This window comes from Sodiomyces alkalinus (assembly GCF_003711515.1).
Source record: "Sodiomyces alkalinus F11 unplaced genomic scaffold SODALscaffold_2, whole genome shotgun sequence".
Taxonomy (NCBI): domain Eukaryota; kingdom Fungi; phylum Ascomycota; class Sordariomycetes; order Glomerellales; family Plectosphaerellaceae; genus Sodiomyces; species Sodiomyces alkalinus.
The window spans coordinates 4,688,784-4,711,210 of NW_021167080.1; the positions used below are offsets into that span (position 1 = coordinate 4,688,784).

The window sequence follows — 22,427 nt, forward strand, 5'->3', positions numbered from 1 at the left end:
GATCTTAGGTAATCGTCGTAAAGCACCTCTAGCTATAGGCTTCCTTATAGATAAAGGAACACGATACCATAATATCCCTATAGCGACGGCTATAGGGCTCCTTATAGATAAAAGAGCGCGCCTTAACCGGTAAGGCGATAGCTAGAAAAGAGACTATTAAGTAGTAGTATTTAACGCTAGCCGTTATGCCCCGGATATATATATATTAAATAGGGCTCCGCTAACTAAATTACGGTTAAAAAGGTTTATACCTATAGTGCTATAACGACGTTTAACGGCACCTAGCGAATCCACGGCCCCGGCGGTAGCTACTGGAAGTATAACCAGGGAGGCTATCTTAGGAAATATAACCCCGGCGGTTACTCTAGCGGGTACTCTAGCGGCCGTAAAGATCTACTATAAAGACCTCCCTCCTCCTTCGAAGAACCCTCGCGATATACCCTTATACCCTTACGGCCACCTATTCTGATAGGTATAAGAAGACTACCTACGGAGCTATAAGGAGATAGGGTCGTGGATATAGGTACCGGCGTCTATAGCAGATAGATATTAGGTTCTTAATTCGATATAAGTGATAATATATAAATTCGATAAGTATGGATTTCTGTATAAATATAAGGTAAGGCTTATAGTATAAGGAGATTAGTAGTATTAATCCTCTCTTAAGGAGACGTATATAGTAATACTAATAGGATAGTTATTCCGCGCGTTAATAGCTATCGCTACCCGATTTAACCTTACGCTATTATAATTCGAGATTATAAACGCGTTTATATACACGCCCCTCCCCTATAGTATCTTAATATATCCGCCGCCAGGATTTCTAGCCCCGGGGAGCCGTTTATACCTAAAAAAGGCGTTATATAGACTTAAGGAGTCTTTATTACTTTAGTAAAAGCACTTTTTAGCTATCCTATTAGTGGACGGTTTTTAGATAGTACCGTAGAAACCGTGTTATTTTCTGCGTCGCGGTTTAATCCTGTTTTTCTACGTTAACGATACTGTTATTACTTAGAAGAAATAATATAAGGTATAGATAGAGTAGGCTATTAATAACCTATAATGCTACTATAACCTATAAGGTAACGATCCTCTATAATAGTTCCTTAGTATTAAGGTTATTCGCGACTATACCGCCCGTAAAATCTAGCTATTATAATACGACTACGTTACTAAATTAGAACGCCTATTAAAGCCGAATAGCAAGCATAGCAGTAACTATCGCCTAACGCACCTAATTAAGGTTATAGAGCTACTACCCTATTCAGGGACCTCGACAAATATTAAAAGCTATTAACGGAAGATAGGATCTATACTATACGTAGTAGTAATATCGCGGCCAGATATCGCTTTTATAGTATTAAGGCTATACCGTTTTAACGTTAATCCAGGGCCTGTATACTATAAGGCCGCCGATTATCTAATCCTCTATCTAATTAATAGCTAATCGTTTACGTTAGAACTAAGGGTTAGCGATACTATCGAAATCTTACTAACGCCTTATTTACCGATAATATCCTTAATCGTAAAAGCAGTTAAGGGTATATGATACGCTTATTTAGCGGTATAATCGCGTAGCGCGCTAATAAGCAGAATACGGTTATGACGTTAATAATAGAAGCAGAGCTATTAGCGTTAGTACAAGGTGTAAAAGAGGGTATCTTTATATAGCGACTATTACTTAGTATAGAAGTAGAATTTAATAATCCGGAATTAAGGATCTTATACGATAATAACTAAACGATCCGATTAGTTAATTAAGAGATTAGCACGTTAATAACGCGCCTCCGCTATATTAATATCCATAGCTACTAGTTATGTTAAGTAAAGGAATAAGGGTAAATACTCGTAACGTACGTTATAAGCGCGGAAATAGTAGTAGACGGATTAACGAAGGCGTTATACGGTAAGAAATTTAAGATATTCAGGGCCTAGGTAGGAGTAATAGATATACGGGAACGGCTATAGTAAAAATAGCTAGAGGAAGTCCGGATAGAGTATTTAGAAGACCTACAGGACGAATTTAAGGGCGGCTATAGCGAAGAGATTATATAGGCCGTATACCCGTTATATCTACCGGTTATAAATAGCTTTAATCGTCTAACTAACGTTTTAGGGCGATTAGGGAGTATATCGAATAGACTATAGTCTTTTCGGTTATGTAATAGGCCGGATTACTAAGAGTATAATCCGGGTAGACGCTTACACAATCTGCACTATATAAAATACAGTGGCAGCGTTTCCCTGACAATCTAACACAGTTATAATTATACACAATTGCCTCAATCAATTTTGACCTATTTTTTTGTGACGATTTTGACTACGCTTTATCTAACAGCACTTTCCGCCAAAAATTAGCGGTTCCAGCAGTGCTTTCTCTGTTTATGGAGTAATCTTTGCTATGATCAAGGTACCGCCTTAATTAGCTCGACCGGTTATCATAACCTACCTTACCTACTTTATTATTTTATTCGCAGGAACCCTTGCACTGCACTGTCCAACCACTAATTCTTGCAAAACACCTTAACCCGAACCGACGGCAACACAGCCCAACCCCATTTTCTTTCTTTCTTCCCCTCACATCCTCAACCTCAACATCCTCACAACCCTCAGCATCGCGGCCATCCGCCTCTCCCTCTCGTCCTTTGTATCGCCCCGAATGGTACATCCAGATCAATAGAGAGAAAAAGTGTCCTTTTACAGTCCTACTCGACCACACTGCCCTAGAAAGAGTCGATCATTCCACACCGCCTGCCAGCAGCATTTGGCACCTTCTCGTCGTCGGATCCTTCGTGAGCCACATCGAGTCGTTGTGGCCAAGAGAAAAAGGCACCATCCCTTGCAGCCTGCACTTGAGGCTTTTTACGACCATGAATGTTCTCTTGTCGCCTCAACCTCATCGTCTCCCTCATCAACACGAAGCCACCCATCTTTCTTCGCCATCTCGGTCTGGTGAGTAATTTCCGTCCTTTCCCCACAATATCGATATATCGATCCTCATGCACCACAGAACACCCTGATTCTAACGTTTTAGTAGGGAGTCCATTTCACAACATGACAGGCCGCAAACGAAAAGCCGATGATGAGAACGATGAAATGTCCGTCTCGCCTCGAAATTCGCCCGCCGTCGCCTCTCGACAACTCTCTCGCCCCTCCAAGAAATTTCGCGCCAACGATATCGTCGGGCGCCCCCTCTCCCTCCCCAGGTTACTCGAGACTCTGGATCCGACCCAACTACGAACCGTCCTCGAACGCATCTGTGAACGCCACCCTGATATTGGCCGGGAGGTCGTCGAAAGCGCTCCCAGGCCTACTGTCGCTGCGGCACACGACGTTCTGCGCGAGTACGAGGAAAAACTAAAGGCGGCTGTTCCCTACGGCGAGAGCAGTGCCGACTACACTTACTACCGAGTCAAGGCGCCCCTGACAGCCCTCATCGACGCTCTTCTGGATTTCACTCCGCAGTACCTCCCTCCTATCGAGACCCAACACACTGTCTCGCTGCAATACCTGGATGGAGCCACCAAAGTGATACATGGCCTCCCCGACTGGGAATCCCAACAGTATCGCCACCACAAGGACAACGCCTACGACGAAATCTCGAAGGCCTGGGCACTCGTCATCAACGAGGCGGCGAAACGCGGAGGTGGCCTCAGCCTCAGCTCGGGCGGCTGGGATCAGACATTGGCGAAACACAACGAGCACTCTGGGGGACGGATGGGGACGGCCATGAGTGCCATGGCTGCGGGCGTGGGATGGATGGGAAGCCAGAGCGGCGCCAACCCCGTCAATAACCATTCCGAGCAGAATTCCATCCTGAGTCAGCTCATGTCTGGCGCATATGGTTCGCCTGTGCGGGTGGGGCCCTGGTAGGAGACGTGACCCATTCGTCGCAGGAATTTTTAGACGAGGGCCTGCCTGCATGGCTTGAGCAGGGATATGAAGCGGCTCTACCAGCGATGTCACGACGCTTGACGACGAGTTTTGGCGTTCTGTTCTGCATTTCCTGTTTCTCCACCCCTCCCTCCCTCTCCCTCTCACTCACTATCTATCTCTTTGTCAATCGTGTCTTTTCTTCTGCCTGGGTTCATTCGCCTATCTGGCATGGACAACTGCATAGACGCAGACTTGTTGGACGGGGCAATCGCTTACGTACGTTACGGCTAGGGCCAGGGAGGATGGGCAAGGCGTTTGACTATCTGCCATACATTCAATGATATCCCCTTCGACAAACACTACGGAGGAGACTCGTTCTTATTATCTTTTATTGTTTATCTTTACTTTGTTTCTTCCATCTTGCACATGTACGTAGGTAGGTAGATCCATTTGGAAGAAGGTCATTTGGAGCCGGACGAATATAACCGGCCTTTTGATATTTAGGGTCTCTGTCTCTGAAACCACTTGACGAGCGTCTCCTCCCACCTTCGCCGTGCTGTGAGTATTTGTATCCGTACGTCGCAGTAATGGACTTGACTATCCGTATTCCCGTGGTAATTGAGACAGTGACTGATCAAAAGGACCAAAGCGCTTCACTTTGTGATGACATAATGGGGTTCGGTCCTTTTGTGACTGGCCCGAAGTACACAGTGCTTTTGTACAAGGTAGGGCTCTACCTTACTCAGACGGCGTAATGATCACATGACCGCCCGTTGCCTGGCGGCGTCTTGCCTCCTCTTGACGCGGAAACACAAGACGCGATTGACCTCATCTGGCTACGCCATAATACTGCACCTAACCACCACCTCCGAGTCAAAGCCACAATTACGGACAGCGATTGAATAGTTCTGCCCAACCGGCCGAGATTGCCGAGATTGATCTCACAACACATAACTCGACGATTACATATATGAACCACCTCATGAAAGCCACCTGCTATTCGCGAGAGTAAAGGATGCCTGCGTGCGTGTCGGCTCTCAAATCGCGTCAGACCTTGTTTCTACCTATCTTGGCGGCTAACGTGCCCATGCAGCCCAGGCGATCAGCATCTTAACAATGTTGGGAATCCCTTCGAAGAGCCGCAGAAACGCGTCTCCGAATACACGGCCCAGGAGATAGCCACGCTGCAAAGCCGCCTAGAGAGACAACTCGGTCCCGAATACATCTCTGCTCGATCCGGGCCCTCGGGGCAGAAGGTGCACTACATTGCCGCCGAAAAATGCATTGCCCTCGCAAACGAAGTATTTGGCTTCAACGGCTGGTCCTCGTCCATCCAGAACATCCAGGTTGATTTTGTCGACGAGCACCCCCAGACGATGAAGATCAGCCTCGGACTTTCCGTCATTGTCCGTGTCACATTGCGGGATGGTACATTTCACGAGGACATCGGGTACGGGCATATCGAGAACTGCAAGGGCAAAGCGGCTGCGTTTGAAAAGGCCAAGAAGGAGGGCACCACCGATGCCCTGAAGAGGGCGCTGAGAAACTTTGGTAACGTGCTTGGGAACTGCATCTACGACAAGGACTACCTTGCCAAAGTGGTCAAGTTGAAGGCTGGGCCGACGAAGTTCGATGAAAGCAGGCTACACAGGCATTCGGGTTACGCGAAGAAGGACGAGCCGGCGAGAAAGGAGGCGGAGCCGGTGAAGAAAGAAAAGACGGATGGAGAGAAGGACGCACTCGTCCGGAAGGAAATGGCAGACTCCCTCGACGAGCTCCTCGATGCCGAATTTGACGAAGCGGATTTTGCCATTGCCGAGGAGGAACATCCAGACGAGGTTGCGCTCTCTAACGCAGACTCGAATGCGTCGGACGTCTCACACCAGCGATCGAACGCTGCGCCGAACATGCAGCCTCCTGCGCGCCCCATGAGACAGAGCGGTCCGGCAGCGAACGTATCCGCCAATCCCCGGCTTCCCCAGACGCCGAACCAGCCCAACAACCCCCGAGCAAGACCGGCACCGGCACAAGGGCCGAATAACAATCGTATCCAAGGCTGGCCATCCAACGCGCCCCAACCACTTTCGCGAGCTGCCACCAACACTCCCCCGCCGAGAACTAGTACCAATACGACAGGGGAGCCCATAGCCTTCTTCTCCGCCCGGGCTGTGCAGCACGTCCCCCTAGACCTACAACCGGGCGACCAGAGCGACCCGAACGTTCCTCTCCTCCTCCCCGCCGGCCAACAAGCCTTCAACCCCAAGGCCGAGAGCCCATCCATCCGCAAGACGCCAGGTATAGACCACTCGTCTTCCAAACCGGTGGCGCGCAACGGGCAGCACGTCCCTCCCTCGTCGAGCCAGCGGGCACCCGGTGTCCAGAGTCTGGCGGCTGGGGGAGGAACGACGGGCTTCAACCCCGTCCGGCCGCAGGGTGCGGGCCCCGCCCCGGCGAACCCGCAACTGCACCAGACACGACGCATCGGCGTCCCCGGCGGACCGCCCAGTCCCCTCGCCAACAGGGGCTCGTACCGCCCGCCCACCATGGTGGGAAAGAGGCCGGCACCGGCACCGGCACCGGCGGCCATGACGGAGCCGCGTCAGCCGCTCGCGGAGGTGACGAACAAGAACGGTACTGCGGTTGCTGCGGTCGGCGCCGGTGGTGCCGCTGGGACTAATGGTGTCGATGGTGCGGCTGCGGTTGAGACTGCTAAGAGGCAGAGGACGTCCTGACGATCAAGGTCGGGGGTCGGGGGTTGGGGGTCAGGGGCCGGGGGCGAGGGAAAACTGTCGTTTGTTTTATGTGGTCCATTCTGTGGGGTTTATACGCAAGTTATGGTGCGGGATGAAGATGGATCGCGTGTTGTCTCTTTTTCTCGCCGAGGGTTGCTCTTTTTACCTCTGTTGGTGTTTCGGAGTTCCAGGTGTCTTCAGGGGAGCGAAATGGGTTAGTTATCCTGCTAAGGTAGGCGCTACATCGGGATGGGGACGGCGAGACAGCCCACCCATTGCCGCAAAATCGAGGATGAAATAACGAGTCTATTCGGGGCTAGCAAGGAGCTGTATGACAAAGATTCTTCATTTCAGCGTGCTCGGCTAATAGAAGCACAGCTCGAGTGGCTGGGGAAACTCGATTTGTGGCAGATTGAGCTGGTACGGGCATAAGAATATATAGGTGTATTGCGTTGATGTATGTACGGTCTCTATAATCTATGCCAAGCAAACACCCTCATATGTAACATGGCCCCATTGGCAATAGGGGATTTCATCATTAGACAAAAAATAAGAAGGGCGAAGGGGGGCAGAAGGTAAGACAATGCAGTAGAGGCTAATGACTTGCAACGAGGAAGATACAGATAGATGCATTCAGATCTCGGGCGAAGGGAACTCGACGCCCCTCAGCCCCAGCAACCTTTTCGCACCAAGCCAAAGCTCGAACGCTTCAAGCTTAACCTCGACTCGCACGTAGCTAACCCACGCAGCGAAGAAACGCAAGGCGTTAGGCGGCCAGAGGAGCGAGCCGCGGTTCCGCAATTCCTCGACCTTCTCCTCAAAGACGGTGCGGGTGCAATAGCGCGCAAGAATCATGAAAGTGCGAATGGGACCCTGGCGGGTGTGCAGGCTCTCGTCGAGGGAACGGGTGAGGTCGTTCGTCTTCAGGATAAGCAGGATGATGCGGGGCACCTGGCCCAGGAGCTGGACGAGGTCGGCCAGGAGCCCTTCCTGGAGGGCGTCGCCCATCTCCTTCTTCTCCTCGGCCGTGCGGGTCCGGAGAATGGACGGGCCCTTGCCGCTCGTGGTCCGTCCGGCTTCCTTGGCCGACAGCAGGCCGAAATCGCGGCCCGTAATGGCGGAGGCGAAGATGGGGAACTGCTCGTCGGTGATGTTGGCGACCTTCTTGGCGTAGTGGCGCATGCGGTCCATGTCGCCGTCGATGACGGCGAGCCACATCTTGGCGTACGACCGCCGGAGATCGCGCGGGATGTCGCGGTACAGACCGTGGTCGTACAGGATGATGTCGAAGTTGTGGCCGCGCAGCCGGCCGCGGGCCTCGTTCTTGCGGATGGCGAGGTTGCCGCCGTGCGGATCGCAGTGGAGCGGCGCGTCGGCGCCGAAAATCATCTCGCTGAAGATGCGCGCCAGGCAGGCCGAGACGTCGTCGCGGTCGATGCCGTTCGCGTCGAGGTATTCGAGGTCGTCCAGGCGGCGGCCGGACTCGCGGGCCATGACGAGGATGCGCTGCTTGGCCCACAGCACTTGGGGTACGACGAGCGGGTGTTCGGGCAGGCGGGCGAAATGTTCTCGGGTGCGCTTCGCGTTGTGGGCTTCTTCCCTGAAGTCCAGCTCCTTGGGAAGCGACACGTCCATCTCGGAAGAGAGCCATTCGAGATCGTACTCGGGGAAGAAGCGCTTCAGGGTCGAAAATGTGAACCTCGTCAGGCTGAGGTCTAGGGGCGCCCACTGCGCGAGTCCTGGGTGCTGGACCTTGACGGCCACCTTCTGTCCGGTTCCCCGGATGACGGCAGTGTGGACTTGCGCCAGGGATGCGGCGCCGATAGGCTCTCTGGAGAACTCGGAGAAGTAGTCGAGGAGTTCTCCGCCCGTGTCTCGCCTGTACATATTCTCGATCGATTCGTATGACGAAACGGGGCATTTATCTTGGAGGGGGATGAATGTCGTGGTCCATTCCGTTGGAAGAAGGTAGTTCATTGCACTCTGGAAAGCCGTCAGTAGGGAGAACGGAAACCCGCAGCGTTGTCACCCTAATGTTGAACCAAAACGTACCAGATGTTGTCCCAACTTGATGAAGATGCCCCCGTTCTTCTCCAGCACCTTCAAGGTTCTCTCGGCGCATCTCTGATGGCAATCGCTCAAAAGAGTTGCGCGTCTCTGTTCGTCATCCTCCTTCTCCCGTTGGTTTAACGTCGTTCGATAACTGGCATGGCATCATCAGCACAGTCCGTGGGAGGCTCAGGGGTAAGTTGTCAGCACGAGGTTTGCGTACTCGTTGATACACACCGCCAAGGCGGCAGCTACACGACCTGCCCGTTCGGCAGCCTCGTAGCCGTATTTAATATCGTCGGTAAAGGCCAGAGCGCCGACGGTAGCGGCACCACCGCCGGAAGCGAGGAGGACGATCCCGTTCCGAGTGTTGCGAGGACTCGCGCGGCCGGTCGTCCAGGCCCTGGAGGCCCTAGAGGAGGAGGACGCGAACCCGCGAGAGCCCGTGAAGCGCGGCGCCGTACGCCGGCCCGATGCGGTGCGACAGTCGCCGCAAGTCCATCCTGTCGCCCGCTGTCGCGTGCCGAGCCGGCGCAGCGGGGCGGAAAACACCGAGAAGACTTTCATTTAGACGATGCTGTCCAGCTTTCCTCCGGTATCCTGACTGAAACAAGCAGAAGACGTCGATATCATCCTAGCATTGGAGGATAAATGGAACGAAAAAAGAAAATGCCATAAAAAAGGAGGTGCATGGATGGGGGCAACAAGCCCGTGTCTATCGAAATCAAATTCTTTGGAAAATCGTTGAAACTGGTTCCCCCCTTCGGAATGAGAGGCGAAAAAGAATATTACTTGTTTGTAGCGAAGGTAAGGTACTCTCTCGTACGACCAGAATCAGATAAGATACCGCGCCCGCAATGGAGGTACCTTACCTTGTGCACATGTGCCTTGGTGGATCTATGCGTTTAAGCAACCTGTACCGCAGGTAAAGGTGGGGCATATTGAGACGACCTCGGCCAAAGAGTACAGCGTGACTCGACTGACAAGAATTGAACAGACTGTCAGAATCTTGTATGATATAAGTAAGCTTGTGTGGGGTTCTACTTCTAGGTTTCTCCGTGCTGATACTGTGGATTTTAAGACCCGGTGGTATGGGGGGCCAATCATCGGAAGGCTCTTCAGTAGTTGCATTTATCGAGGTACTCTTACCACTACGCGAAAATATCACAATTTCGGGGTAGTTTAGTAAAAGCCCCACATGACATCGCGGTCGATGGCCACAACGAACCGCGCTCCGCGTTATCCTTGGACATCCCACACCAGAACACGCCCTCCATCCTCTAGAGACACGTACATTCTCTAATCCTCTTCCCTTCCTCTTCCCTTGAGTTTATCGCGTGTGGGACTCGACCTTCACCCATAAAGATAATTTCACTTCACTTCAGCTTCTTCTACATATTGTAGTCTGATGAGAAAAGACGACTCGGCTCTACCGTCCTACAACACACACGACAACATGTTCGCCATCGCCACCATGCCCGCTTTCCCAGCTCCAACTGGTGATATGAGCACCAATCCATCTTGGAACCACAAACACAGTCAGAATCATTACCGTCCATCAGCCTCATCCCCGCTCTCCTCATCACCCATTCGCGCGACTTCTCCGCTTTCCCCCCGCTCCGAAAACGACCTCAACTACATCACACGTCAGACCCAGTCCTCTCCGATATCCTCCTCCGGCCCAGCATCCAAGTACTTCAGATACGCAACACGGCAGATCAAACCAAACCCCCGACAACAACGGCGGGAAGAGGCCCAAGAAAGCCGGCGGAAGCTCTTCCTTCAGAACGTGCGGCAGCGTGCTGATGACAGAACATACCAACGAAGAGATGTCGAGGGCAAGGTCAGTCCAATCCAACCAAAACTCTCCACGGGTCTAAGTCTGATGACTTCACCCCTTCCCCTTCCGCTTCCCCTCCCCCTCCCGTTTTCTCCTCTGCTTGGCTGTTCTCGGGACAGAATGCTGATGCATATTTCTGCAGCTACTCAAGTCGAGTTGGGATCGCGAAATGCGGCAACGCATCCTCACGAAACGGATGGAGGGCGACGCCTTCTTCTCCGAGGCGGACATCGATGATGCGGCCGAAATCTTGATTCAGGAACGCCAGCGTGAGGACGTCGGTCAGGTACGGCAATCCGATGCCAATGCGGATGAAATGATGGTCGATGAGATTGCCCTGCAGGAAGAGAGGGAACTAGAAGCGCTCCTCATGTCCTACGACGAGCGACCGGCTGGACAACAATCACAAGACGTCGTGCAACGGCCGGATCCCCCCAGCCTATCGGATGACGAAGACTACGATGCCATATTCATGGAGTTGGCATCCGGGTCTGAGGGTACGGACCTCGTTTCTTCACAACAGATGGACATATCATGAGTACTGCTGTGGATGTTTGATTAATTAGACTGTACATGTGAGAGACATGGTCATACTTCGGTACATGCTGATGGTTCTTGGCTTCGGGCGTTCTCGATTTCCGGCTGGGCGTTTAGGGGCAGTTCTGGACTTGGGGGTGTTGGACAGTATTTGTATTATTCCCAGGGGTGTACACAGGAACACTCCCCAATTGTTAACATATATGCGATAGCGGACGGGTATACATGGGACAGATTAGACGCCCAGATGCTTTTTTTTTTGCTTTTCTTTTTCCTTTTACTTCCTTATTGGGGATTGCATGAATCGTCGGGCATGCTCAGCGCCTCCTGCGCAGATGGCATATCACCAACCAAATCTGCAGGTGGTGACCCCAAATCTTGCATCTAATACAAAGTTCCGTGATCAGTCCGTTGTTCCAGTACACGCCGACGCCTGGAGGCGACGTGCGGCAGGGGGAGCGGGCTTACCTTCTGCATCCTCTCTACGATGTATTCTCGATCCGCCGAGTTGGAGTCAGAGTAAGTGGTCTCGTCGAATTTGCCGACAATTTCCATCACGAGCACCCGCTGCTCCTCGTACCGCTTCAGCTCCTCAACCGGCGTCTTGTCCTTGTTCTTCTCCAGCCACTCGGGGAACTTCTCGTCCAGTTCCTTCATGGGCTCGTACAAGATTTCCTTGTTGGTGAGCTGCTCCATCATGCCCATGAGCATTTTGGAGAAGTCCTCGTCGTTCCCGCTGCCGCTGCCGTCTCCGCCCAGCTGCTTCATCATCTCGGCCAGGAGATCCTCCGTCGCGGATTCGGTCGCCGCCGCTGTGGCCTGTTCGCCGGAGGCTTGCATGCGCTCCATCGTACGACGGATCGTCTCTTGGAAAGAACTTTCGGCGCGGTTGCTGTCTGACGTCGAGGGCCTCGGTCCTGCGGCCGAGGCTGACGCTTTGCTGTCGTCCGCCGCGGTCTCGCCGGTACCAGCATTGCTAATTTCCTTGAAGACCTCGTCAAACTGGGCTTGCATTTCGGGCTAGTGTCACGGGTGTCAGCTGTCAAATATTTGCGAGGGCGACATTCGAAGGATGGGATAGGCGCGTACGTTCTTCTCGAGTTCGCCTATGAGTTCGGCCATGCCGGCTTGTAGCTGCTTGGCGAATTCGTCGTCGCCGAGAACGTCGTCCAGACTTTTGTCCGCCTGATCTGCGCTGCTAGCCCCCTTGACAGCCTCTGGTGGACTTGGTCTTCCAGGGTCGACGGCACCAACGGGTTGTTTCGCATCGAGTTTCACTGACGAGAACTCGTCCAACATGTCTAGGTTTCGTCAGAACATGTAATAATATGATAGTCCGATCGCATATGGTGGGCTTTACCATCCAGATCGTCCAAGTCATCTTCGTCCGGATCTGGAACATCGTCGACCTGATCTATTGGTTTCTTGTCCTGAGCTTGAGCAGCAGAGGCTTTCTTTTCCTCCTCCGCCTTTGCCCCCGGAGTGTCGCTCATCGTATAGATGTTTTGGAGGGTTTGAATGGCCCGGCTTGGGACGGGAATCCGAAGTTTTAAACTGAACCTCCGGGCCGTGCCTTGCAATGTTCCCACCCTGGCGAAGTCCTTCAGCCGCAGCGCGTCTTGGCCGTTCAGAGTCCAATAGGACCGGGGAGACCAAGTGCGAAAGCGATCCAGTCGATCGGAAAGCCAGTGACAGCGATGAATAAGGCAAAGTGAACTGCAGGGGCCGTGGTTGATTATGCCCGCAACCTCCTGGCTATTATTTGTTTATCTGCCCTAAGAGACCAGGGGAAATGCACATGAAAGCCGAGGTGAGTTGCGGACATTGGCGGGGGCGGGGACGGTGGGGAATTATGAATACAGTGGGGGAGCTGGCGAACACAGACAACCTAGATGTATGATTACGTAACCATGCGCTTCAATGGTTGTCATCAAAGAGGAAAAAGGAAGGGAGCAAAATTTAGAGCCAGCCATGGCGATGCGAGTGCTCAGATCTCTTCTTTCAAGTACCCACTACTTATACTGCCATTCATTCTCCATTCTGTATTATTCTATCCAGAGGTACAAAGACTTTCTGTTCTGGCAATACCTTAAGCCATCTTCCTTCTGCTGGGAGTCGGGACCGGAAAACGGTTAAGGTGGGGGGTTAAGAGTTCTGCCGCCCCCGCGATAGTAGAACCTTTTACCGCCTTCCTGATTGCGCGAAAGGGCTGTAGCTTTCGCTGGGACCCTTCTAACTTGCCACCGCTCAACCAACAGACAGACTCGGGGAGTTCTTTGACAGACAATAACCCCCCAAATTCTCACTAACAGTCGGGTGTATTGGCGCTTCTATTCCAAGACGTGAAATACCACCTAGCTTTGTTTGGTTCCGTCCAGAGGAGTGATCAGGATTCAGGACCGCTGGTTGGGCCTCCCACCCAAGACCGTATCAACAGCGTTACAGAGCCAAGTGGTTGGGTCCAGATCGGGCAATCCAGGCATCATGGCTCTCTGCCAGAACAGACTTCAAGAGGAGAGGTTCGTGTCACGACTCGTCGGATTCCCCTTAAAATTATACTGCTGACAGCAGCACCCATCAGGAAGCAGTGGAGGAAGGACCACCCGTTTGGCTTCTACGCGAGACCGCAACGCACGGCAGCGGGCACCCTCGATCTGAAGGTTTGGGAATGCGGAATTCCCGGAAAGGAGAGGACGATATGGGAAGGTGGCCTGTTCAAGCTCACGATGACATTTCCCGATGGTGAGTATTTTGGTCTCTCTTGAAAACAGTCGTGGATCCGCGATGAGAATCCGGCTCGCTAACAACGAGATACTCTCCACGTCAGAATACCCCACGAAGCCTCCTAAATGCGAGTTGCCCTGCTTTGGGTTCCCTTCTCCCTTTCTCTCGAGGCAGATGAACTAATGTAAATGAATGTCACAGGCAAATTCGTCCCCCCGCTGTTTCACCCGAATGTCTACCCGTCCGGCACCGTTTGCCTGTCGATTCTTAACGAAGAGGAGGCCTGGAAGCCTGCAATCACAGTCAAACAGATTCTCTTGGGCATCCAGGAGCTTCTGAACACTCCGAACCCAGAGTCTCCTGCGCAGGCCGAGGCGTATAGCTTGTTCAAGAAGGACAAGAACGAGTACGAGAAGAGAATCCGCCGCGTCGTACGAGATAATCCGGCAACGTTCTGAGAAGGTACTCGACGCTGCGCTGCGCTACGCTACGCTACTTTACTTTACATGGCCATGAATGGGTGGACTACATTTCCTCGCCTTCACCCCTCAAGCTGGATGAAGACGCTGCTCTGGACGGAGTTGGGTATGAAATACCACTTTTTTGTTTGCTTTTTTTTTTCGCGGGGATAATTGCGTTTTTTTGCCGTTTTCGAGGCCAGTGGATGAAGGAAGCATTCCATTTAATAGCGCCGAGTGACGAGATAGCCGGGCTCTGTCGGAGCATGGATCTATGTTCCATTGCCAAGTCATTGGGATGGCACAAACAGAATCATCGTCTCTATGTTAATGCCAACAGGGCGATATTTGCTTGAGCGTCTGCGATGGGCATGTAGCCAAGACCAGTAAATGGAAATGCAACAGAATCTCTGGGACGTCTCGTCTTGTCTTGTAGTAGGATTCCGTGTTACGTATCTTAGGTGCGGAATACACCAGATCATATGCAGAAAGATCGAGACAACTATTTCTCATGTGTACGGTAGTATAATATTACCTACATTGAACTTGGGAGCTCCCGTCTATGACACTATCTCTCGAGAACTACGGAGTAGAAGCTGTTCGCCAGAGAGAGTGGTGGTCATGACATTATGACACACCGTGAAAGTCCGGTACCGGCGCGTGGGTTCCCTTATCAATGCCTGTTTAGGCAGTGGGAGACGCGAGACGACGAAACAGCTCAGTCAGGGGTCCAATAGTCACAGGTCCCGAATTTCAAGTGTGTAAGGTACCTACCCAACTGGTAATTATAACATACACTTGATGGCGAATGGGGGCCGATGCTCCCCGAGATACGGAGCGAACCGTTGTTGACGGGTTTGGTCTTTTGGTCTCGTGAGTCCTCTTTTCCAAGAACGACGAGTAGAGCTGAGGGAGTCGGCCTATGACTTTTTTTCCCTTTCTTTTTTTCAACCTTCAAAAGTGACAGGAGGCGAAAGGGTTTCCACACGAAGAATCTGCAGTTTGTACGTACTTAGGTAGGGAGTCTCCATGTCTCCATTTTCTCTATCTTGTACGGAGTAGTTTGCCCCCTTAATGGGGAACTGGCTACGACACGGAGGGGAGGGCAAAAAAAAAAAAAAAAAAAATCGAACTTGGGAGGCAAAGAGTCATACCTCCCCCCTAGGCGATTTACCAAGAGGTACTTAGCTCGACCCAAACCCACCTTCTAGAAGCCTTGGGGGTGCTTTTCTCTCTACTCCGTATCTAATTATTTTCTGTCCTTTCTTGAACCTGAACTCGTTCCTTTTTCACCTCCTCCCTCCACCTTCTCCGAGTCCCCCGTCTCAGCAACCTTAGTGTCGTCCACGAGAAACTCTACAACCATGTGCGGCATCTTCGCGTGTCATCGGTAAGTACTCCGTACTTTGATTCTTTGCGCCGTTGTGTGACTTCTTTCGTTGTCCCGCAACCGGCCGCGGCTGCGGTTGCGGTTGCGATTTGCGCAGATGGAGGGGCACCAGAAATTACTGCCAAAAAAGCCACCACAACCAGGACCACAACCACGACCACGACCGTTACCAGCGGCGGAGGGGCTTTTCTGTTGCCCGTGATGCTAACATAGCTGCGACCAGTCACCCCGACGTTCACAAGTTCAAGCCGACAGCTCTTCGGCTAGCCAAGGCGTATGTCGTGATCATATCCCCTCCCCCTTGTCTATCTGGTTGAGTCGCATTGATTGACGTATCTTGGCAGTGTCCGGCATCGGGGTCCTGATTGGAGTGAGTCCTGAATCCAACACACAGGGGAGAAGAGAACACTCAATTCTAACGCTCGGAAAACAGGTGGCAACGTCATTGCCAACAACACAAGTGAGCGAGCCTCTTTTTTTTTTTTTTTTTTTTTTTTCGTCCTGAACCGCGACCCCGAGGAGCCATTAATTGACCTTGATTATAGTTCTTTGCCATGAGCGACTCTCCATCGTCGGTGTCGGTGAGTCACGACTTAACCCCTATGACTTAGCCCCCCTTTTGGCCCTTCTTCGACTACAGCATCAACATCCATGATGCCCACGTACAACGGCCCCTTGATTGCCCAGTGCTGACTATATGCACAGAGTCCGGCGCGCAGCCACTCACTAGTCCCGACGAGAACATCATCCTCGCTGTCAACGGCGAAATTTACAACCACCGTCTGATTCGAAAGGGCCTTAAGAATGACTATCACTACAAGACCACCTCGGATTGCGAGGTCATTATTCCTCTCGTGAGTTGATTCGCCATTCTCGCTCTCGTTGGCCTTCTACTTTTTGGCGCTTGCCTCGGGGTTGAAGGACATTGGCATTGGCCGCTAACGGCGACTTAACTTGTGCCTCGTAGTACATGGAATATGGCCTTGATGCGCCGAAACATCTCGACGGCATGTTCTCCTTCGTTCTCTACGACAAGAAGCAGGACCGGACTATCGCTGCCCGCGATCCCATTGGCATTACCACTTTCTACCAGGGATGGTCTTCCAAGGAGCCCGGCGCCGTGTATTTCTCTTCCGAGCTCAAGTCGCTACACCCCGTCTGCGACAAGATCCAGGCCTTCCCCCCAGGCCATGTGTTCGACTCGGCGACGGGTGAACTTACCCGATACTTCCAGCCTTCCTGGTGGGATCCCGCAAAGGTTCCCAGCACACCGCTGGACCTGAAGCTCCTGCGGGAGAAACTAGAAAAGTCGGTCCGCAAGCGTCTCATGGCCGAGGTGCCCTACGGCGTCCTTCTGTCGGGTGGCCTGGACTCGAGCTTGGTGGCCTCTATTGCCCAGCGGGAGACGTTGCGCCTGAAGAAGGCGGCCCTGGAGGCCAACGCCGGCGCGGACCCCGTGCCCGAGAACCCGGACTCCGGCGAGGGCCTTGTCGGCATCGACGACGACAACACGCTGTCCACCGTCACCTACCTGCCGCAGCTCAACTCCTTCTCCATCGGCCTGCCGGGCGCCCCCGACAACAAGGCCGCCCTGGAGGTGGCCAAGTTCCTGGGCACCAAGCACCACGTCATGACCTTCACCGTCGAGGACGGCCTCAACGCGCTCTCGGATGTCATCTACCACCTCGAGTCGTACGACGTCACCACGATCCGGGCCTCGACGCCCATGTACCTGCTGTCGCGCAAGATCAAGGCCATGGGCATCAAGATGGTGCTCAGCGGCGAGGGAAGCGACGAGACCTTCGGCGGGTATCTCTACTTCCATGCGGCCCCGGACAAGAAGGCCTTCCACGAGGAGACGGTGCGTCGCGTCAAGAACCTGCATCTTTCCGATTGTCTCCGCGCCAACAAGTCGACGTCGGCATGGGGCTTGGAGGCCCGCGTTCCGTTCCTGGACAAGGAGGTGAGTGTTGTGATAGACCCCTATTAGATGGCCGCCACTTCACGTATGCCCGTACTAATATGCCATTTTTCTTCTTCTTTTCTGTGCAGTTCCTCGAGCTGGCCATGAACATCGACCCTCAGGAGAAAATGATCACAAGCGAACGCATTGAGAAGTACATCCTGCGCAAGGCGTTCGATACTTCGGACGAACCCGGCGCCGAGCCTTACCTGCCGGATAACATCCTCTGGAGACAAAAGGAGCAGTTCTCGGACGGCGTCGGATACGGCTGGATCGACGCGCTCAAGGAGAACGCGGAGATTCATGTGACGGATGAGATGATGAAGAACCCCAAGCCGGAGTGGGGGGACGACATTCCGGATACCAAGGAAGCGTGAGTCGTCCTTGGGTCTGGTCCTGTGGGGATGTCATGAGCATGAGCGAAGTATGGTGTTGCTGACGAACAATTACGACGTATAGGTACTGGTACCGGCTTATGTTCGATGAGCATTTCCCTCCTCACTGCGCCTCGACCGTCCAGCGGTGGGTGCCGACATGGTCGAAGCAGACCGACCCCAGTGGAAGGTGAGTAGTATTCCCGAGGATGAGATGGATCTTTGATAAAATGAAAGGACGGGGACTAATGAGTCACATAACAGAGCCATCGCCATCCACAACCAGAAGTATAAGACGGCGGCGTAAAGGGGGGGGGACGGAACGAGCTGGCTGTAGACGCACGAGGTGAAGGGGAGATAAAGAAAACGGGACTCGGGAGATGGCTCCAGGGTAAAGGGGTGATCAATGTTTCATGGCGATGCTAGAACATACTCCTATGGCTGGATTCGCTGGACTCCAGGATGGGTGCCGGATAAAGATGAAATGATATAGAAATGCAAGCATTGAGCAAGGCCTTTCTACCGTGTTTCGGTTTCTATTCCGGGGAAAGTGCATAAACTGCGCGGTTTAAGGTCCCTCATGACGATGCGTTTCATGCGCGCTGGTTCCCTTGCCAGTGGTGTTGTCCCGTTGTCCAAGGCCAACTGACAAGCCATTGAAACGTCTCTCACCTGACGGGGAATTTTACTGGGTCACCCCAAATTAGCTCCCAATTCTCCCCAACAATCATCAATGCACCCAATCACAGCACGTCCACGTGGGGTCAAAAGTACTCGTTACAGACTAGCGTGTCTCGTCACATGAGAGCATTGAGGTCACGTCTTTTTACCGGGCCGAGTTACGCCGGGATCTCTGACAACCAATGGACGAGCTCTAAACGAATTTCCCTGGGCTTCCATTCCGGCAGTCGACTTTCTGTTAGGTACTGCGTATTCCGTACTCCTGGGGGAAAAAAAAGGGAAAAAAAAAGGGACAACCCCCAAGTACTCCGTAATTACCTGCACTTGCTTTACCGCGCCCTTTTTCCACGATTGCCTCATCTCTTTTTCTCGTTACATACTTCCATCTCTCCATCCATAATCTACGTCGTACCATCATACTCCTTAATCACCCCTTTCCTCCTCTTCCACAGTCAAGATGGCCGTCCCCAACTTTGCCGATATCGCCAAGGCGAGCAACGACGTATGTCATGTCTTCCCACGCTTTCTATCCATTCCATTTTGACCTGGCTGCCGAGGTGGTCTCCTTGAGCTCCCTCGGCCAAAACAAAACAACCAAACGGAATCGCATGACGTGGCCATCAACTGATTGATTCACGGATGCATTCTCTGAATACTCGACCATCTTCCAGATGAATTGAAAGCTAAACTATATCCTCTCTACTAGCTCCTCAACAAAGACTTCTACCATCTCTCTGTCGCCACCTTTGAGCTTAAGAGCAATGCGCCCAACAATGTCGCCTTCAAGGTGACCGGAAAGGCCTCTCACGAGAAGGCCACCGCCGGAGCTGTAAGTTGTGCTCTCACACCACTGATTGGCTTTCTATATGCATCGCACTCGGTCATGGAGAGCTTCAGCTAACGTTTCCTTTCTTCTTCCTCCATCGCAGCTTGAGGGCAAATACGTCGAGAAGGGCACTGGTACAACACCCCCGTCCAACAGCAACAATATGCAAACTGTTATTTCTGGACGTCGTTATATTAGAGGGTCGATCCTCCAAGTGGCTCGGATCTCGCCCGACTACGCAGACGTCCCAGTGGACGTCGCCGTCAGACTCAGTCCTCCGATCTGGCTTCTGGCTTGAAGGTGCTAACATCGTACTGCATGACAGGCCTCACCCTCACCCAGACCTGGACCACCACCAACGCGCTCGACACCAAGGTGGAGCTCGCCGACACCCTGGCCAAGGGCTTCAAGGCCGAGGGCATCTTCAGCTTCCTCCCCGCGACCCACGCCACCGGCGCCAAGGTCAACCTCCACTTCAAGCAGCCCAACTTCCACGGCCGCGCCTTCTTCGACCTCCTCAAGGGCCCCGTCGCCAACATCGACGCCGTCGTCGGCCACGAGGGCTTCCTCGCCGGCGCCTCGGCCGGCTACGACGTCAACAAGGCCGCCGTCACCAACTACTCCGCCACCGTCGGCTTCACCACCCCCGCCTACACCGCCGCCATCGCCGCCACCGAGAACCTGAGCGTCTTCGCCGCTTCGTACTACCACAAGGTCAACAGCCAGGTTGAGGCCGGTGCCAAGGCTACCTGGAACTCCAAGACCGGCAACAACGTCGGTCTCGAGGTTGCCAGCAAGTACCGCATTGACCCCGTCTCCTTCGCCAAGGTTCGTCTCCACTCCCTTCCCCCCCATTTCTTTCCTTTCTGTTATGGTTTCCTAATCTGCGGGTGCTTCACTCCCCCCCGTAACAGGTCAAGGTCAACGACCGCGGTGTTGCTGCTCTCGCCTACAACGTCCTCCTCCGCCCCGGCGTCACTCTCGGTCTCGGCGCATCCTTCGATACCCAGAAGCTTGACCAGGCCACTCACAAGGTTGGTTTTTACCCCACTCTATAAACCCTATGTCGTGATGATCCAAGGCCAGCTGACTGTCAACCTGCTGCAGATTGGCGGTAGCTTCACCTTCGAGGGCTAAGCTAGTACTTTTTGGGACATTTCGCCCAAGAGGGGTTGCCCCGTACCGTGGCCGGAATTAGGTACCCGTTCCATCGTGTGCAATATAAATAATCCTTTCGTCGCCTTGGGGGCTTGGGGTCTCGGGGTGGTCACCCGTTTCGATGTAGATTAGTTCATCAGAGGATAAATGATTCCCAGAAGGGGCGGCTGATGCGCCTCGAGAATATTTATTGTGCCACGAAAATGGTGCTCAAAGTGCTGCGATGTTAGTGTAAGGAAAAGGGAGAGAAAAAAAGGACAAAAAGGGATTTCAAGACGCTTAGATACGTCTAAAGATCATGTCGCTGAGCTATATATACCTTAAGGGTCCATCCCCCCCCCCCACCGGCAGCCCCGTAAAAGCGGCATAGCCAGTATAAGGTGTCCTCATTCTATCCCGCCCGGCTCTTCTTAGTCTTCCTCTCTTTCCTCTTCCCGCCTATCAACCCACCAAAGAGCACACAGGGTATGAGGAACGTCAGCACCAAGATGCTGCTGACGGCGAAAAACCCACCGATGGCGGATTCTTGCGACCCATCAGGCCCTCCTCTTCCTCCCCCGCCCCCGGGGCCCCCGCCAAGGGAACCGGAACCACCACCACCACCACCACCGGCGGCGCGCCACGCCCTCCGACGGTCCTGCTCGCGCTGCGTGCGCTGATGGCCCGCGCGGTCGAAATGCGGCATCGACCCGTCAAGCGTATGTCCGAACGGGTCCTGCCCGGGCCCCATGCCGCCCCGGGCCCCTAAGGCCGTCCACCCCGCGGCGCCGGCGCCTGCCTCGGGATGAGACGGGTCGGGTTCGTTTTGCGGCCGGTGCTGTGTCCCTCCTCCTCCTCCTCCTCCTCCTCCTCCTCCCGCGGCGGCACTGCTGTTGGCTCCGTGGCCGTGGCCGTTTGCATGGGCATGGGCGTGAGGGTGCCAGCTCGCATTCTTATAGAAACTGGGCGGTGGGCCGCGGAAGGGGGTGCGGCGGCGGGAGAGGCCCGTGGCGGGACGGCCGCCTGCGTGGCCCGAGGAGTGGTAGGAACCTCGAGGGGCGACGCCGCCGGCCTGCGCGGACGAGGGTGACAGGCGGTTGAGGTCGCGGTCGTAGGCGGCGCGTTTGGCGGGGGTGCCGAGGATGGAGTAGGCTTCGGAGAGGGCGTGGAATCTGGCTGTCGCGGTGGGGTTATCGGGGTGGTGGTCTGGGTGGCATTTCTTGGAGAGGGCGTAGAAGGATCTGCCAGAGCGTTCTGCGTTAGCTTTGGTGGAACTGGGGGGAAAGAGCTCGGGGAGAGAAAAGAGGATGGCGTAATGGCGTAATATAGATATGTGAGTCCCACGCACTTTTTGATCTCTGCCGGCGAGGCGGTTCGCGCTACGTTGAGGGTTTCATAGTGATTCCGACCGGCGCTGGCGGGGGGATTACGGCCGAGATGGAAGGGGAAAGTGGTGGAAAAGCCGCGACGGCATGGGCGCAAGGCTGGGCTTGTCGGCCTCCAGACCAAGCTGCCACTGTTGCTGTTGCTGGTCACACGGCAGCGGAGAGGGAATGCCGCTCGGCGTGTGAGCTGGATGTATGGCATGCCTCATCCCCACTGATTGCAATTGATTTGTTTGGGAGGAGAGTGAGAGACTGAGGAGAAGGGGGGCAAGGGAGTGAAGTGGTCAACGAAGTTGGCATTGACTTGCGGAACTTGCGCTGACGTCGTTTATGTAAGGTAGGTACGGCTACGTATTGTACGAAGTATCCCGTACCCTCTTGTGAGGCGGCTTCGGTGACGAAATTGACAGCACGTGTACGTACCGATTATTCGTGGAGACACTGCGTCCGGAGCT

General features: G+C 53.5%; 11 protein-coding genes across 11 annotated transcripts; 6 read left to right on the forward strand and 5 right to left on the reverse strand.

Annotated features, from left to right (window-relative positions):
• Nucleotides 1-2,430: 2,430 nt before the first annotated feature.
• On the reverse strand, nt 2,431-2,817 carry SODALDRAFT_115093 (hypothetical protein). Its single transcript, XM_028606584.1, has one exon. It carries the CDS (start codon nt 2,666-2,668, stop codon nt 2,468-2,470), a length of 201 nt encoding a protein of 66 aa, XP_028469046.1. The 5' UTR covers nt 2,669-2,817; the 3' UTR covers nt 2,431-2,467.
• On the forward strand, nt 2,770-4,168 carry SODALDRAFT_115079 (tethering factor for nuclear proteasome sts1). Its single transcript, XM_028606583.1, has 2 exons — nt 2,770-2,952; nt 3,038-4,168. The coding sequence occupies exons 1-2, from the start codon at nt 2,871-2,873 to the stop codon at nt 3,871-3,873; spliced, it is 918 nt and encodes a 305-aa protein (XP_028469047.1). The 5' UTR covers nt 2,770-2,870; the 3' UTR covers nt 3,874-4,168.
• Nucleotides 4,169-4,710: 542 nt separating this feature from the next.
• SODALDRAFT_376940 (hypothetical protein) lies at nt 4,711-7,028 on the forward strand. Its single transcript, XM_028614866.1, has 2 exons — nt 4,711-4,899; nt 4,970-7,028. The coding sequence occupies exons 1-2, from the start codon at nt 4,892-4,894 to the stop codon at nt 6,606-6,608; spliced, it is 1,647 nt and encodes a 548-aa protein (XP_028469048.1). The 5' UTR covers nt 4,711-4,891; the 3' UTR covers nt 6,609-7,028.
• SODALDRAFT_307858 (ABC1 family protein) lies at nt 6,921-9,408 on the reverse strand. The gene is made up of 3 exons (XM_028609077.1): nt 8,881-9,408; nt 8,661-8,811; nt 6,921-8,591 (listed from the first exon to the last, which is right to left on the reverse strand). Exons 1-3 carry the CDS (start codon nt 9,222-9,224, stop codon nt 7,242-7,244), a joined length of 1,845 nt encoding a protein of 614 aa, XP_028469049.1. The 5' UTR covers nt 9,225-9,408; the 3' UTR covers nt 6,921-7,241.
• Nucleotides 9,409-9,916: 508 nt separating this feature from the next.
• Nucleotides 9,917-11,285, forward strand: SODALDRAFT_330968 (hypothetical protein). Its single transcript, XM_028611338.1, has 2 exons — nt 9,917-10,500; nt 10,640-11,285. The coding sequence occupies exons 1-2, from the start codon at nt 10,114-10,116 to the stop codon at nt 11,033-11,035; spliced, it is 783 nt and encodes a 260-aa protein (XP_028469050.1). The 5' UTR covers nt 9,917-10,113; the 3' UTR covers nt 11,036-11,285.
• SODALDRAFT_330969 (Pex19-domain-containing protein) lies at nt 11,046-12,855 on the reverse strand. Its single transcript, XM_028611339.1, has 4 exons — nt 12,395-12,855; nt 12,124-12,335; nt 11,503-12,054; nt 11,046-11,418 (listed from the first exon to the last, which is right to left on the reverse strand). Exons 1-4 carry the CDS (start codon nt 12,525-12,527, stop codon nt 11,320-11,322), a joined length of 996 nt encoding a protein of 331 aa, XP_028469051.1. The 5' UTR covers nt 12,528-12,855; the 3' UTR covers nt 11,046-11,319.
• Nucleotides 12,856-13,056: 201 nt separating this feature from the next.
• SODALDRAFT_343286 (SUMO-conjugating enzyme ubc9) lies at nt 13,057-14,631 on the forward strand. Its single transcript, XM_028613119.1, has 4 exons — nt 13,057-13,553; nt 13,616-13,776; nt 13,862-13,885; nt 13,960-14,631. The coding sequence occupies exons 1-4, from the start codon at nt 13,519-13,521 to the stop codon at nt 14,214-14,216; spliced, it is 477 nt and encodes a 158-aa protein (XP_028469052.1). The 5' UTR covers nt 13,057-13,518; the 3' UTR covers nt 14,217-14,631.
• SODALDRAFT_115179 (hypothetical protein) lies at nt 14,250-14,664 on the reverse strand. The gene has a single exon (XM_028606585.1). The coding sequence runs from the start codon at nt 14,497-14,499 to the stop codon at nt 14,284-14,286; it is 216 nt and encodes a 71-aa protein (XP_028469053.1). The 5' UTR covers nt 14,500-14,664; the 3' UTR covers nt 14,250-14,283.
• Nucleotides 14,665-15,348: 684 nt separating this feature from the next.
• SODALDRAFT_330971 (asparagine synthetase) lies at nt 15,349-18,456 on the forward strand. Its single transcript, XM_028611340.1, has 10 exons — nt 15,349-15,606; nt 15,830-15,880; nt 15,951-15,976; nt 16,040-16,066; nt 16,152-16,187; nt 16,312-16,460; nt 16,574-17,569; nt 17,659-17,942; nt 18,029-18,133; nt 18,208-18,456. Exons 1-10 carry the CDS (start codon nt 15,581-15,583, stop codon nt 18,248-18,250), a joined length of 1,743 nt encoding a protein of 580 aa, XP_028469054.1. The 5' UTR covers nt 15,349-15,580; the 3' UTR covers nt 18,251-18,456.
• A 625-nt stretch (nt 18,457-19,081) lies between these two features.
• On the forward strand, nt 19,082-20,587 carry SODALDRAFT_270549 (outer mitochondrial membrane protein porin; the record flags this gene model as incomplete). Its single annotated transcript, XM_028607721.1, has 6 exons — nt 19,082-19,126; nt 19,331-19,453; nt 19,554-19,584; nt 19,776-20,278; nt 20,365-20,484; nt 20,558-20,587. 6 exons carry the CDS (start codon nt 19,082-19,084, stop codon nt 20,585-20,587), a joined length of 852 nt encoding a protein of 283 aa, XP_028469055.1.
• A 65-nt stretch (nt 20,588-20,652) lies between these two features.
• SODALDRAFT_115256 (DnaJ-domain-containing protein) lies at nt 20,653-22,360 on the reverse strand. The gene is made up of 2 exons (XM_028606586.1): nt 21,936-22,360; nt 20,653-21,828 (listed from the first exon to the last, which is right to left on the reverse strand). The coding sequence occupies exons 1-2, from the start codon at nt 22,172-22,174 to the stop codon at nt 21,000-21,002; spliced, it is 1,068 nt and encodes a 355-aa protein (XP_028469056.1). The 5' UTR covers nt 22,175-22,360; the 3' UTR covers nt 20,653-20,999.
• Nucleotides 22,361-22,427: the final 67 nt, after the last annotated feature.

What these genes read in the sequence shown, in the direction of transcription:
- SODALDRAFT_343286 (XM_028613119.1), top strand. Translation starts at nt 13,519, where the DNA reads ATGGCTCTCTGCCAGAACAGACTTCAAGAGGAGAG. An exon ending in CACGATGACATTTCCCGATG is followed by an intron (nt 13,777 to 13,861) that starts GTGAGTATTTTG and finishes TCTCCACGTCAG; the next exon opens with AATACCCCACGAAGCCTCCT. An exon ending in CCCCACGAAGCCTCCTAAAT is followed by an intron (nt 13,886 to 13,959) that starts GCGAGTTGCCCT and finishes TGAATGTCACAG; the next exon opens with GCAAATTCGTCCCCCCGCTG.
- SODALDRAFT_115093 (XM_028606584.1), bottom strand. Translation starts at nt 2,668, where the DNA reads ATGTACCATTCGGGGCGATACAAAGGACGAGAGGGAGAGGCGGATGGC.
- SODALDRAFT_330969 (XM_028611339.1), bottom strand. Translation starts at nt 12,527, where the DNA reads ATGAGCGACACTCCGGGGGCAAAGGCGGAGGAGGAAAAGAAAGCCTCT. An exon ending in TGACTTGGACGATCTGGATG is followed by an intron (nt 12,336 to 12,394) that starts GTAAAGCCCACC and finishes GACGAAACCTAG; the next exon opens with ACATGTTGGACGAGTTCTCG. An exon ending in TAGGCGAACTCGAGAAGAAC is followed by an intron (nt 12,055 to 12,123) that starts GTACGCGCCTAT and finishes CCGTGACACTAG; the next exon opens with CCCGAAATGCAAGCCCAGTT.
- SODALDRAFT_330971 (XM_028611340.1), top strand. Translation starts at nt 15,581, where the DNA reads ATGTGCGGCATCTTCGCGTGTCATCG. An exon ending in GGCATCTTCGCGTGTCATCG is followed by an intron (nt 15,607 to 15,829) that starts GTAAGTACTCCG and finishes AGCTGCGACCAG; the next exon opens with TCACCCCGACGTTCACAAGT. An exon ending in GCATCGGGGTCCTGATTGGA is followed by an intron (nt 15,977 to 16,039) that starts GTGAGTCCTGAA and finishes CTCGGAAAACAG; the next exon opens with GTGGCAACGTCATTGCCAAC.
- SODALDRAFT_307858 (XM_028609077.1), bottom strand. Translation starts at nt 9,224, where the DNA reads ATGAAAGTCTTCTCGGTGTTTTCCGCCCCGCTGCGCCGGCTCGGCACG. An exon ending in TTGGCGGTGTGTATCAACGA is followed by an intron (nt 8,812 to 8,880) that starts GTACGCAAACCT and finishes ATGCCATGCCAG; the next exon opens with TTATCGAACGACGTTAAACC. An exon ending in TCAAGTTGGGACAACATCTG is followed by an intron (nt 8,592 to 8,660) that starts GTACGTTTTGGT and finishes ACGGCTTTCCAG; the next exon opens with AGTGCAATGAACTACCTTCT.
- SODALDRAFT_115079 (XM_028606583.1), top strand. Translation starts at nt 2,871, where the DNA reads ATGAATGTTCTCTTGTCGCCTCAACCTCATCGTCTCCCTCATCAACAC. An exon ending in TTCTTCGCCATCTCGGTCTG is followed by an intron (nt 2,953 to 3,037) that starts GTGAGTAATTTC and finishes ACGTTTTAGTAG; the next exon opens with GGAGTCCATTTCACAACATG.
- SODALDRAFT_115256 (XM_028606586.1), bottom strand. Translation starts at nt 22,174, where the DNA reads ATGCCATACATCCAGCTCACACGCCGAGCGGCATTCCCTCTCCGCTGC. An exon ending in TCGCCGGCAGAGATCAAAAA is followed by an intron (nt 21,829 to 21,935) that starts GTGCGTGGGACT and finishes ACGCTCTGGCAG; the next exon opens with ATCCTTCTACGCCCTCTCCA.
- SODALDRAFT_115179 (XM_028606585.1), bottom strand. Translation starts at nt 14,499, where the DNA reads ATGGAACATAGATCCATGCTCCGACAGAGCCCGGCTATCTCGTCACTC.
- SODALDRAFT_330968 (XM_028611338.1), top strand. Translation starts at nt 10,114, where the DNA reads ATGTTCGCCATCGCCACCATGCCCGCTTTCCCAGCTCCAACTGGTGAT. An exon ending in GAAGAGATGTCGAGGGCAAG is followed by an intron (nt 10,501 to 10,639) that starts GTCAGTCCAATC and finishes ATATTTCTGCAG; the next exon opens with CTACTCAAGTCGAGTTGGGA.